Source organism: Typopeltis vanoorti, chromosome 23 (genome assembly GCF_054136105.1).
Source record: "Typopeltis vanoorti isolate ZY-2024b chromosome 23, IOZ_Tvanoo_1.0, whole genome shotgun sequence".
NCBI lineage: Eukaryota > Metazoa > Arthropoda > Arachnida > Uropygi > Thelyphonidae > Typopeltis > Typopeltis vanoorti.
Window position 1 is genome coordinate 39141616 of NC_143571.1, and position 13744 is coordinate 39155359.

The window sequence follows — 13744 nt, forward strand, 5'->3', positions numbered from 1 at the left end:
TGAATAACGAATAATACGTTTTCTCAGTTATATCTTTGCATTGTTTTATGTATAACTCCACATGGCTCTCATTATTTCAAATTAATCCACTGTTCGCATTCTATCTTGTAATTAACTATCATTGCCACTGATGATGGCCTGTAATATTCAGGCTGAAATAAATGGCTTAAATAAATATTATTTACTTGTTTCCTTGTGCTTTTGTGTGAATTAAAGAAATGTGAGGTATTTAATGTAGAAGGCTTTCAGAAGTACATTAAGTACTGAAAGAATGAATCTTACTCTTCAGAAACCATAAAAGACAAGAATTGAGATGTTTTGCAAGATCTTTCAAAACACCTAGTCAGAGCTATTGGAATAAAATAACTGGTTGGAATTTTTGGATCCTTATCTGGCTTTAGAAAGGCAACAGTAATTTGCCTTTTACAAGGAATCTGGAAATTGGCCCATAAGAAAGCTCTCTTATGGAAGATGCCAAATGTTTTACTATTCTACCACCTCATAAGAGATATCATCTAGTCCTTCAGCATATGACATTCATCATCATCAGTTGCATCAGTCTTGGGACTGGTAGCTCAGCAGCAATTTCCTCCATTCCGCTCTGTCATTGGCTTTCTTCTTAACCTCCTGGTAAGTCCTCAAACCTGTGCTATCTTTGACTTGGTCAAGAAAGCTTTTTCTTGGTCTGCTTCTTCTTTTCCCCTCTATTTTTCCTTCAGTTATTCTTTTCACAAGTCCATCATGTCGAAGTATATGTCCAAACCACCTATCCCTTCTAATTATGATCGATTTTATTAGAGTTCTTGTTTCGTTTATCTCTCTCAGGACTTGTTGGTTTGATTTTTTTCTATCCATTTTATTTTGTTCATGCGATGCCAGCACCACATTTCAAAAGCCTCCAATCTTCTTACATCTTCTCTGCCTAGAATCCAGGTTTCACATCCATACAGCACAATGCTCCATATCAATGTCTTTACTAATTTTTTTTTCAATTGTAGGTTGAGGTTTCCTGTTAAAATGCTTTTCATCTTAGAGAATGGGGCTTTTGCGTTGTTTATTCTTGATCTTATGTCTTCTCTTGTTCTGCGCCATCTTCTGTTATTAGGCTTCCTAAATATTTAAAGCTTTTCACTTGTTTTATTTGTTCCCCGCTGATGTCTATATGCTCTGTATTAATAGGGATTTTGCCTGTAACAATGAATTTAGTCTTATCTGTGTTGATTTTCATTTTATATTTTTCAAGGTTATTATTTAATAATTCTAGCATTGTTTTTAACTTTCTTCTGTTTTCTGCTACAAGGGCTATGTCATCAGCAAATCTTATACACATGACTTGCTCACCATTTATCTTTATGCCACTATTTATTTTATCTTTAGTTTCCTGAATGGCCTTTTCAATATATAAATTAAATAAAAGTGGTGAAAGTATACATCCTTGTCTTACTCCACTCCTGATATTTATTATTTTCTCCTTATCATTGATTTTAATCCATCCATTTTGATTTTTGTAAATTTGATAAATTATTTTCCTATCCCTCAAATCTATGCCGATATTAGTTAGACAATTTAGGAGTATTTGCTGGTTTACTTTATCAAACGCTTTCTCTAAATCAAGGAAGCAAATGTAAGTATTTTGACTAAGGTCTAATCTTCTCTCTATTATTGTTCTTAAATAGAGTATTGCCTCTCTTGTTCCTTTATTCTTTCTGAATCCAAATTGGTCTTCATCCAATAGACAATCATTTTTGAATAAATTCTATTTTGAATAATTTTTAGCAGAATTTTGCTAACATGTGGGATTAAAGCTATTGTTCTAAATTGGCTGCATTTGTTTGCATTATTCTTTTCTGGTATTGGTATTATGGTTGATTTCATAAACTCCTTTGGTATTTCTCCTCTATCATAGATTTGGGCTATTAGTTGATAGCGTAAGGTTTTTGTCTCATCACCTAGATTTTGTAGCAGTTCTATAGGAATATTGTCTACATCTGGACTTTTTCCCTTACTCATTTCAGACAGTGCTTTATCAAATTCTTCTTGCATTATTGGGGGTCCTAGATTATCTTCATTTTGATTTTCTATGCTGATATCAACATCAACTACATCACCATTATAGAGATTTTCAAGATAATTCTTCCATTCCATTAATATATCCTCAGATTCTATTAGTAATTTTCCATTTTCATCTTTGATGGCATTGTTTTTGCTGTTCTTATTAAATTTGAAAGTCAGTTTGTTAATTTCTTTATAGGCTTTCTCTATGTTTTCTTTTTTAAAGAATTCATCTATGTTATTACACTGTTCTTCCAGGTATTCTTTTTTGGCTTGTCTACATTTTCTTGTAATTTGATTTTTAAGATATTTGTATTTGGCCACATCTTCTTTAACAGCATTTTTATATTTTCTTCTTTCATCCATAAGGTCAAGTATTTCATCTGTTATCCACTTTTTCTTTTTTCTTTTTCTGCATTTTTCAATAATTGATTTGATCAATTTGTAATTAACTCTTTAATCATATTCCATTGGTTTTCAATATTATTCTGACTATTTATGTTTTCTGGAATGTTATGATCAGTTGCCTCTTGGTATTTACTCTTTAATTTTTCAAGGTTCCATCTTATTGGTTTGTATCTTTAGATTTGTTTCCTATGTTTCAATTCTGTTTTCATTAAGACAAGGATATGGTCACTACTAATGTCGGCACCTGGATAGCTTTTGTAATTTTTTATTTGGTTTCTGTATCTTTTCTTGACCAATATATAATCTATTTGAATTCCCAGGTGCTTTCAAGGTGTATCTTCTTCTTTTTGGAACTTGAAATAGTGTATTTGCTATAACTAACTGTTTTTGTGTACAAAATAAATTCTATTAATTGCTTTCCTCTTTCATTCCTACGTCCAAGACCAAATCTTCCTGAAACATTATCATTGCTCTCTTCTCCCACTATAGCATTCCAATCTCCTATTATTATTGTATTGTCTCTGTCTTTAAAGCTGCTCCAGATTTCTTCTATTTGTTCATTGCTATGTTGTGATGTTGGCATGTAGACCATTATAATATTGAGGTTTACTGGTTCATTATGAATGCTTATCGCCATGATTCTGTAACTATAGTTAATTATTGTAGTGATTAACTTTTCAACTTTTTTATGAAGCATTATTGCAACACCTGACTCGCCCTTCTTTTGTCCTGAATATATTATCCAAAACTCTCCACTCCAGAAATCACCCTGTCCCTCCCATCTCATCTCACTAATGCCCAGAATGTCTATTTCAAGTCTTTCCATTTCTTTTTTCACATTTTCTATTTTACCTGGTTCTAGCAGTGTTCTTGCATTCCATGTTCCAATATTCAGCTTATTTCTTGTCTTCATTTTTGAATAAGTACCAGGATTTCATTGGCTGTTGACCTGAGAAGCCCGGTTACTTCTCCTGCCGGGCATGACTCCTTCAGTGAAGGCTCCATCGCCAATCTTGATTTCATTTTTAACTTCCATTGCTGCTTTTACTTGGGAATGTAATGTGGTGGTTCCCCCTTGCCTGTAACATACAGGGTGTTCGGGATAAATTTGACAGTTTCGTAAGGAAAAAGAAAATCTTCTTTGTATCTATTAAATTTAATGAATTGACAAAAAAACATTACAGGCAGAGTTAATTACAATACTATCAACAAGATTTACTCAAAATAACCACCATTAGCATCGATCACAGCTTCAATTCTGCTTCGGAACCTCGAACAAGCTGATGCTACAGTCTCCCTGGGAAGGGCCGCAAAAACTGTTTTAATTTTATCCATTAACTGGGCTTTTGTATTACTGGAAGTGCGATTGGTGTCTTTTTCAACTGCGCCCCATACAAAATAATCCATGGGGTTAAGGTCTGGGGAGTTTGGAGGCCAAACATTTGGACTGGTGAAGTCGTAGAAATTTTCAGACAACCATTTTTGACTTTTCCCAGAGGTGTGGCAAGGGGCCGAATCCTGCTGCCATACATACGGCCTACCATTGGCTACCCTTGTTATCCAGGGCTTGACTACAGTTAGCAACTCCACGAACAAAGCCCGAATTCCAATGCCAGGGTTCTTCAACACCTGTTCCTGCAGATTTGCGAGGAATTCTGCTGTACGAACGCAATCAGATAGTCTGCTAGGGATCTTTCTTCTTGCTACATCCTCGTAGTCACCATTGCAAGTCTCTAGTTCATGCCTGATTGTTTTTACTGTATTCAGGGAGCATTGGGCAGCAGTCGTAATATCCTTATTTTGATGGCGGGCACGAATCATCATGATACAAGTTATTCTCTTCCATGATTCAGGTGGGTTCCAGCTATCCATCCTTTCTGACATCTTGTATATGAATGAAGAAGGGTCCAAACTTTTAAATGAAGAGAAGTGTGTGTTAATACATGTAACTTACGGAAAAATATAATTAATTATAAATATGTCAAATTTATCCCGAACACCCTGTATATTACAAAGTTTTGTAATAAACATTTCTGCTACAATGAAGTTTGGCAGAATCAACAATATTATTACCACCTTATTTCTGTTTCTCGTGTGGGAGAAAAACGGTAAAATGTCACTCTTATAATTATATGAGATGTTATAATGGCAAAAATAGTAAGAAAAAAGTCATTTGCAGTTTCTTTTCAAAACACAAAGAAAGAACATTGTAAATTCAGCCAGTGGAAAAGAAAATACTGCATATTTTTCTCCTGTTATCTGATTTTTTTTCTTATAGTTCAAAGAAGAAATCACTGCATATAACATGAAGTCTGCAGGAGGGAAAAAATCTGGAAATTGGTTACATTATTACGAATAGAGAAATCATGTCAGAAAAATTATTCACGTATGATTCTAATCTCAGCAGACATAACATTTTCTTCTAGATTAGATATCTAAAGTAACTGAACCTTTGCTACTGTTTTACACTAAAATGAATGGGTATGTTCCCCAAGTGATTTACGTTTGTAACAGCTGTCTTGCGAACGATTTATGAATTAATTCCCTTAATGCATAGCATTATACATGTCTGCAAGGAGATGTGCTTTGCATTATGGGATACTAAGGCAAGTGATGAGAACTTATACCACCTTTACTATGAGTTGTCTCAGTCCTGAAGATATTTCAGGCACAAACTTTGTTTGCTTACACTCGGATAAAGGATTAAACTAAATATATAATTTAAAAGTTTGGGATATTCTGCTTCCCTTTCAGAGATGTTGGGAAATTGTTATCCTCAACTGTATTCAATCCTTTATATTTTAATTTAATTTAAGTAATTTTAATTTCAGCCCAGTAGTTTTTAATCCATGAACATGTGACGGTATACGTAGAGGGATTCCAATTTAAGCGTGCACACTACTGTTTTTATAAATTCAATTCCTATTGTTGTTCATTAGTTATACTGATGATGTCTTATGGCATATAAGACGAAATATTTGCATAATAAAATAGTTATTTACTGTGGCATACATGTTATTCTATAGTTGAGAATACACCTTGATCTTTAAGTTCAGAGCATGTATTGTTGTTGTAGTTGTTGGCATGATGAGAATATCTCATCCTGATAGAACTCAGAATCAGAGAAGAATGCTATAGAAGAGTAGTGTTATAAACAACTTTTAATGTTTTGGAGTTATTATTATTACGTGACACCTCCAAGGAGTCCAAAGACTCATCGAGGACACCTACTCTACAACTCTCCATCTCCGTCATCCACTAACTACAGTAAACCACAATTACTATCATCTACACCAGTGGTCTCCGAACTTTTCGCCATGAGGGCCACATTGGGTACTTCAGCACTGTTCAGCGGGCCATCATAAGAAAAAACTCTAGAACTAGATATATGAGTTTTATTGAAAACAGATAAAAACTGATTATAGAGTATGTGAGATTAAATTATCGTATATTAATGACAACGCATACTATCAGCAAATTCTCATATATTTATCACAAATTATAATAAAACCATTAATGTGAATGATGTAACTGTGTTTGTGTTTTTAAAATCTTATTAAACTCAAGTTCAAATTTTGAAGTGCTAATTACAAGCACCAATTTCAAATGTTCATGCCAGCAAAGGTTGGTCGATTGGTAGAGCCTCTGTTACAAATGGCTCGCAAAAAGTTAAGCTAGTTTGAGCGCGGTTAGTAGTTGGAAGGGAACCAATCGTTCGATGCTGTTGGCACACTCTCCCTTGATGAGTCTTTGGACTCCCTGGAGGTGTCACATAATAATAATAATCATAATAAAATTTGCCCTGTATTTTGATTTGATATATTTCATTCGGGAAAAAGTTTGTTCGCAAAGATATGTTGTCCCAAAAATAGGGATAAATTTACAAGCAAATTTCTTCAAATTTGCTTGTAAAATTTTGTAAAATTCAATTTTTTTTTCTCGTTAGTCCATTTTAACCGACCTTTTACAGTCAGAAAGACCGTAACTTGGATTATGGTTACTTTTTGCTATTCGAGAATATATTTTGAACACAATTTTAATTAATGCATTTGAAATCTATCAACACCCTGTGTTTTTTTTTTTTTTTTGTGGATTCTTATTGAAAAATTAGTCCAATTGGCGGGCTGGATAAAATAATATCGCAGGCTGCATCTGACCTGCGGACCATAGTTTGGAGACCCCTGATCTACACCAACGGCATCTACTGCCCACCACCACTAGTATTTTCACAGACAATCACAAACATTCATGCTCACGGTGGGATCTGAATTATTCAGATCCCACCATGATTGCTCTCCATATTAGTTGGAGAGCAGCCAACCAGGCCAGCAAGTTTTATTTATTTTTTTATATCTGACCCATAAGACCTATATCACATTAGTGCTGAGTATAATAAGTAAAAAGGTATGAAGAAAGAAATTTGTTTACATGTGCTTTTTTTTTTTTTTTTTGAATTACTGAAAGTTGCCATCTCTTCCTGTTTCGTTCAACCAATCTCTTCCAAAGAACAACGGTAAATAGAATAAAAGAGAAGAAAATTTGATAAGTTTGGAGGTAAATGTTAACCAGCAGGTGCTTTTGTCCTTACAGTTCTCGAAGTAAGTAGAGGAAATCTGATCAGGAATTAGGAAAAATCGGTTTCATTTTTTGCTTTGAAAACATGAACAGCAAGACCTTACTTATTTCTTCATTTCTAGATGAGGCTGCTATACTGTTCGTCTTCTCATTTCATAACATCTTACAGCCTGACTGATGTAAGCCTTGCCAAAGGAATAGTAGATTTTATGGACACCATGAAAATCTTGAAAGGAATACTATATTAAGGAGACCATAATACATTGAAGTGTCTGAAATGTTTTATAAGAGGCACTAATGCATGTTGTAGTACAGAGGCAATGTATTTTGAAGTCACACCTAGTGTGACCTAGTGAAATCCTTATTATATCCTGGTCTAAACTGAGTTGATCTTCCATAAACACCAAGTGATATGCTGTCTTCAGCTTTTTCAATAAATTAATTTTTTTTATGCAACTCCTACTCACAAAAGATAACAAACCTAATAAAAAATTTGTACTGCGGGTGAGATAAGAGTTTATTTATTTATTTTTATTTTATTTTATTATTATTGACATAATCCAGTGATCCTGCTCTAGAAACCAGAAATAGAACTTTAAGCCATTTCAGGTCTCCAATAAGCAAGACAGTAATCTCACACTAGATGATGAACTACATCTTCCACATAAAGACATTCACAAGCATCCACATTCATGGCAGGATTTAAACATCACTGTGGCCTGTTAGTAGGAGAGAGGATACGATAATCACTAAGCCAACCTAGGTATGTATAGATAAATATAGATAAGTAAAGGAAGTTTGTTGTTCCTTTCTAGTTATAGCAAATTTTATTTAGTGGTGGAGACCATGAACAAAATCCAGAAATTTCAAATCATCAGGCAGTATTACTTCTAAAATTTGTCTTGCCTTTTGAAGTAGGAAGAGAGAGCAGTGCATAAAAAGTCCTACTCTATCCACTTTAAACAAATTTTCTATATAAGAAATATCTTCTTCTGATAGGTTAATAAATAATGGTGTTATATTCAAATCAGCTGGAATGGCAGATTGTTTATTAATCTTTGAGAATGAGAAGATGGATTAGCTATGGGGTTTCCACTGTTATTACCAATTCCAAACTAATACATTGAAAAATTTGAATTTTGAATTTGTTTGGTAAAACTGCTTGAATCATCTGAAATTTCCTGATTTTTTTTTTTTTTAATGGTATTCACCATGAAATAAAATTCACAATTGAAAAAAGGACAACAAACTGCCCTTACTATATAAGCTAATCATTCAAGAAAAACAGAGCAGCAACCACCTGATGTTTATAGAAAGCCTATTCAATACAGGTCAATATTTTCATTTGAGTTCATTTCACTATCCTTAACAGAAGCTTCTGACACTATTTCTAAATATGATGGGAAATCCCTCTTTCAGGAAAAGATGACGATAAATATGACCTTTACCACAACCAATTTGTTCTCAACAGCTGCCCAAAAGAGCCATCTATGATACATCATAGTCCCCAATACCTCAAATATATGATCTCAGCATCTTTACTGCACTTAGGGCTCACTCCAATATTAGTGTCACCTATAAAGTTTGGAAACAAACTTATAAACATTTTGCAATTTCCTAAATATACTATTCCTTTTCAGAAGAATCATAGTATCTAGAAAATCTGCTATTCCTGGTGGTAAAACTTACATAAACCAGATTGGAAGATGAGGCAAGATTCAGGAAGGTCAATCTATAGTGACAATGTTCAGAATCAAATAAATTAAAAGAAAACCATGAAATGAATTGGTCCTGATTTCTGATGTCTTATCTTAGAAATAACCAAGACTCTTCAAGGCTATGCTTGCATGCTAAACAAGAATCAGAGTATCATTTTGCAAGTTATTTGGAAGTCATTCATTTAGTCTTGCAGTACATTAGTTCTTTACATGCCAAAAACTAGCTATGAGATATCACACAACACACTACTGCATAGTGCATACAGTAATTACTGTTTATCTGACCACATCAGGAAGACAATTTGCAGTTTTGATAATTGAAAGAGCAGGCCATTGAAGAACAATTACACGGTGCTGTACCAAAAGTCAGCTGACATGCAAGGGTCAGTTAATTGAAGGGTTGTTGTTTTTAAGGTCAGATAAAAAAGTAGATTACTGTAATTTGCTAATGTGTCATATCTACAAGCTACTCACAACTCAGAATTCTTTTGCTTTTAGAAATCATTATTGTTTCAATGAGTCATAGTAGCTCTTTTTAACCTTATTTTCTAATTACTGTATGTATTCATTCTGATGATGCTCAGAAAAAAGATTGCAAAACATTTTCCAGATATCTTATTGTTATCAACTAAGTCTTTCTAAAATTATCAAAATTAGTAGTAAGTTCTATTAATAATTCATTGAAACATGAGATTATATCAGACTAGTTTGAGTAGATCTATCAATAAATGCCATAATAGCAATAGATATGACTTAATATTGAGAAGAGAAAGAATATATCTCAATGCCTCTCAGGACTGGTATTTGCAAATAAGATGAGTCTGTAATTAATTAGATCTAAAGGAAAACATTCAGGTTTTAAAAATACTGCAAAATGCAAAAGAGCTAGTAGAAAAGCAAATTATTACTTTTGTGAATACAAACACAGCAGATAAGCAATATTCTAATAATGAACATAAGCATTACTAGTCTGCTCAAAGTTACCATAATCATAAGAAATGCCAAATGTGCTATGCAAATGATACCTGAAACTCTTTAGAAGCTTCAAAGAGCAAGGCACCTGGACTAACAGAACCAATTCTGAATATCTCTCCAACAACTGCTGTAAATATAACATATGCAACAATGTTAATTCATCTGATATCAAAAACAATATTAATTATTATGAAAACACTCCTTAAATTTAAAAGGTGAATGCAGGGCACAATTAATATTTTTATTATAAATACGTTTTGTGCTCCTATGACAAAATTCTAAAAAATCCAGCAATAGCAAACTTGGCATCACATACACATGGCCAATTACAATGTTTCTAGTGTTAATTAGTACAGCAAAATGTGTTATTACCACCAGTGTATTCTGATGTTTAATGTGCATACCAGAACAAATCTATTTAAAGTGAAAACACTATTATTATTATTATTGAAAGATTCCCCCCTCCCTCAGTCAAGGACTCAGTGCAGGGAGGTCCCTTTGTCATACACACAGCTCATCATACCATGCCTTAAATACAATCAAATTCTCTACAGCCATCATACTTTTAGGTAATGCATTCCAATCATTCACAACTCTCCATGCAAAAAACCTGCTTCTCACTCCCTTGCTCACACCATCCCTTATATCACACCATCCAGGAATAACCTCTAGTTCTTCCCTCATCTCTCACTATTATTATGAAAAAACCTCTTCAATGTTAATCCTATAACAACCAATTACCAACTTGTATGTCTCTATCATATCAATCCTCTTCCTCCATCCACTTGACTCTGCAAATTGCATCTTCTCAAACTTTCTTCATACTCAGCATTCCAGATACCAGACACTACCTTAGTCAATCACCTCTGGACCTTTTCCAATATCTCTTCATCCTTTTGAAAAAGAAGTGACTAAATCTGTGGTGTACAGTAGTATAGATGTGGCCTAATCAAGGCCTTATACAATGGAACCAAAATTCCCTTACGTCTACGAGTCAGAGTCCTCTGTATCATTGCCAAAATTTGTTGTGTTTTACTCAAAATTTTGGCAATCTGTTATCTAAATTTTAGATCATTATTCACCATCATCCCAAGATTTCTTCCACCTCCAACAATATATCCTCACCAAGAGTAAATTTTACATCCCATCTTTGTTTTCCAAATTTTAAAACCTTACGATATGAATGAAAAAGTTAAGCTATTTTTGGCTATGGTGCAGACCCTTTTTAATGACTAAGCTAAAAACAGTTGAATTTAACAAGGTTTAAAAAGAAGGATATTAATTAACATACCTGTGTCTTAAAGGTAAGAATGATAATGGTGAAAACTTGACAAAGATTTGATTGCAGTTGAGATGGTATGCAATTTAAAGTGGTGGGTACACAATAGCGACAAGAGTGGAAAATACATTAAGACAGACAAATAAGAATTTTAAAACCAATGATGAAAAAATTAAAACTGAAAAGATGAATTTGTAAACTTTGGATTTCAAAAGAACTGAGGATAAGAAGAACGATGGGCCATTCCTAGAAGTTGTATAGGGATGTGTGGTGAAAAAGGGAGAGAGGAGTAGATTTTGTACATGAAGAGTTATGAGTGGAATGCGTTGTGAGTGCAGGTAGTGTAAATAACTTGTTGCTGGTTGAGTGGGCCTCCCATGATGAGCCTGTCGACTCTATGGAGGTTACCGAATAATAATCTACTCTATAATATAAAATGATAGGCCTTTTTTTGTAACGTTTTAGTGTCACGTTTTTTTGTCAAGTTATTTGAAATGTTTTGAAACTCAGGGGCTACCCTGAATGTGTCAGGTCAGCAGAATTCAAGGAGAACTGGCTTACCAATCCGCAACTCGGGGGGGGGTCCCCTTTCGAGTCTTCAAAATTCAAGGAGAACCGGCCTACCAGTCTGGAACTTTGGGAGATGGGAGTCCCAGGTGCCAGTACCCCATTTCGAGTCTTCATAATTCAAGGAGAACCGGTCTACCAGTCTGGAACTCGGGGGGGGGGGGGCTGTAGGCACCAGGGGAACCCTCCTTTTCAAGTCATCAGAATTCAAGGAAAACCGGACTACCAGTCCGGAACTCAGAGGAGGGGAGGGCTCCGTATGTGTTGGGGGGTCAGAGCCCCCCCCCCCCCTAGTAATAATAATAATACGGAGCCCTCCCCTCCCTGAGTTCCGGACTGGTAGTCCGGTTTTCCTTGAATTCTGATGACTTGAAAAGGAGGGTTCCCCTGGTGCCTACCATTCTTACCTTCAAAACACAGGTTATGTTAATTAATATCTTTCTTTTTAAACCTTATTAAATTCAAACGTTCTTAAAAATTATTAAATTCAAATGAGCTTATCTTTTCATTCATATTGTAAACATTTTAGGAGCATCATGATTTTCAGTAATATAAGATATTTAAAACTTCACACTAACAGATAACCTTAGGTGTTGACGGTTATTCATGACTTATTTTTTGAAAAGTGGGTAACTAATGTGTCAAGAAACAGTAAACAGTTATTCGATTCTTTTTCTACTGTGAAGTGGATTTTGGGGTGTTGGCTGTTTAGGTAGGTGACAAATGCATCCAAATTGTCTTGTCCATGGGACCAGATGGCAAACACATCATCCACATAGCGTAACCACACTAGTGGCTTGTAATTAGCTGTGGTAAGTAGTACTTTGTTTTCAAAGTGTTCCATGTAAAAATTTGCTAACGTGGAAGAGAGGGGATAACCAAAAGCAGTACCATCAATCTGTTTGTAGATTTTTCCTCCCTATGTAAAGTAACCTGCATTCATAGTAAATTTAAATAATTCAAAAATATCAGGGGGAAATTTAGACTTGATTAAATCAAGAGTGTCTATAAGTGGTACATTGGTATCATTTACCAATGTACCACTTATAGACAAAATTGATAAAATACTACATAGTCCCATTACTCTGCCCTCCCCTAATACACAAGAACACAACATGACCATTTCTATTCCCTATGTCAGAGGTACATCAAAAAAGATAGCCAAAGTATTGATGAAACATGGCCTTCACACCACTTTCAAAGTTCATGTCAAACTAGCAACTCTGATCTGCTCGCCTAAGGATAAACTTCACCCTTTAGCACACCCAGGAGTGTATGAAATTCCCTGTGACTGTGACTTGGCCTATTATGGACAAACAGGAAGATCAGTTAATATCCACCTGGAAGAACATGAAAAATACATTCGCTACTATTACTATGGCAAGTCAGGACTGGCAGACCATGCTTTGGACACTCCTTCACACAGGATTAGGTGGAAGAAAACGAATGTGCTATTTAGGAGTCGTTACAGATCTGAAAGATTATTTTTTGAGTCAGCAATGGCTTTGAAGAATTCTCCCAACCTTAACAAATATGGTTGCATTAATTTGCCAAAAATATGGGAGACTGTAATCCTAAGATTAACTCCTGCATAGCTGTTTTTTTTTTTTTTTTTTTTCCCCATTAGAGGGTGCCAAAAATAGGACTTTAGATCTTTTGTCCATTGCAATTGTATTGTTTCACTCACTCACTGTCACGTGCACAAGTGTGTTGTGCTCTGATGATGCTGAGTTGAAATTCAGCGAAATATAAGCAGTTAATAAAACATCTCTTTGATAAAACTGTTTGGTGTTGTTAATACCAAAAAATAAGTCATGGATGAAAACTTCACATTTTGTAACATTGAGTGCATGGGAGTGGAGATACCAGTTCAGTCTATTCAAGTCTTCTTGTAAGGATATACTCCTCATAGTTCTTCCCAACTTTGCATCATCTGCAAACAACTGAATATTCCCCTTTAAATCTTCACCAATATCATTAACATACAGGTTAAACAGCAGTGGCCCTAAGAACTGAGGCACACTTCTAGTGACTTTCCTCTTCTGGATATTGCTCCCCTATATGCAACTTGCTAATAACTATCTGGTAGCCGATATCCAATCCAATGCATTAATTTAATATCCAACCTATCAAAAGCCTTTTCAAAAGCTAAGTATGCTACTGCGTATCC

At 34.6% G+C, this 13744-nt stretch overlaps 1 protein-coding gene across 2 annotated transcripts in view; it reads right to left on the reverse strand.

The window, feature by feature from the left end:
- Positions 1-13744, reverse strand: part of Vps16A (vacuolar protein sorting 16) — a 432364-nt gene that overhangs the window by 219377 nt on the left and 199243 nt on the right. Inside the window, exon 11 of one of the 2 annotated variants that reach the window (XM_090412822.1) lies at positions 9779-9852. In XM_090412822.1, coding sequence (XP_090268948.1) covers positions 9779-9852 — 74 coding nt within the window. Of the gene's footprint in view, positions 1-9778; positions 9856-13744 lie in introns of both variants that reach the window. The other variant, XM_090412821.1, reaches the window with a different exon arrangement.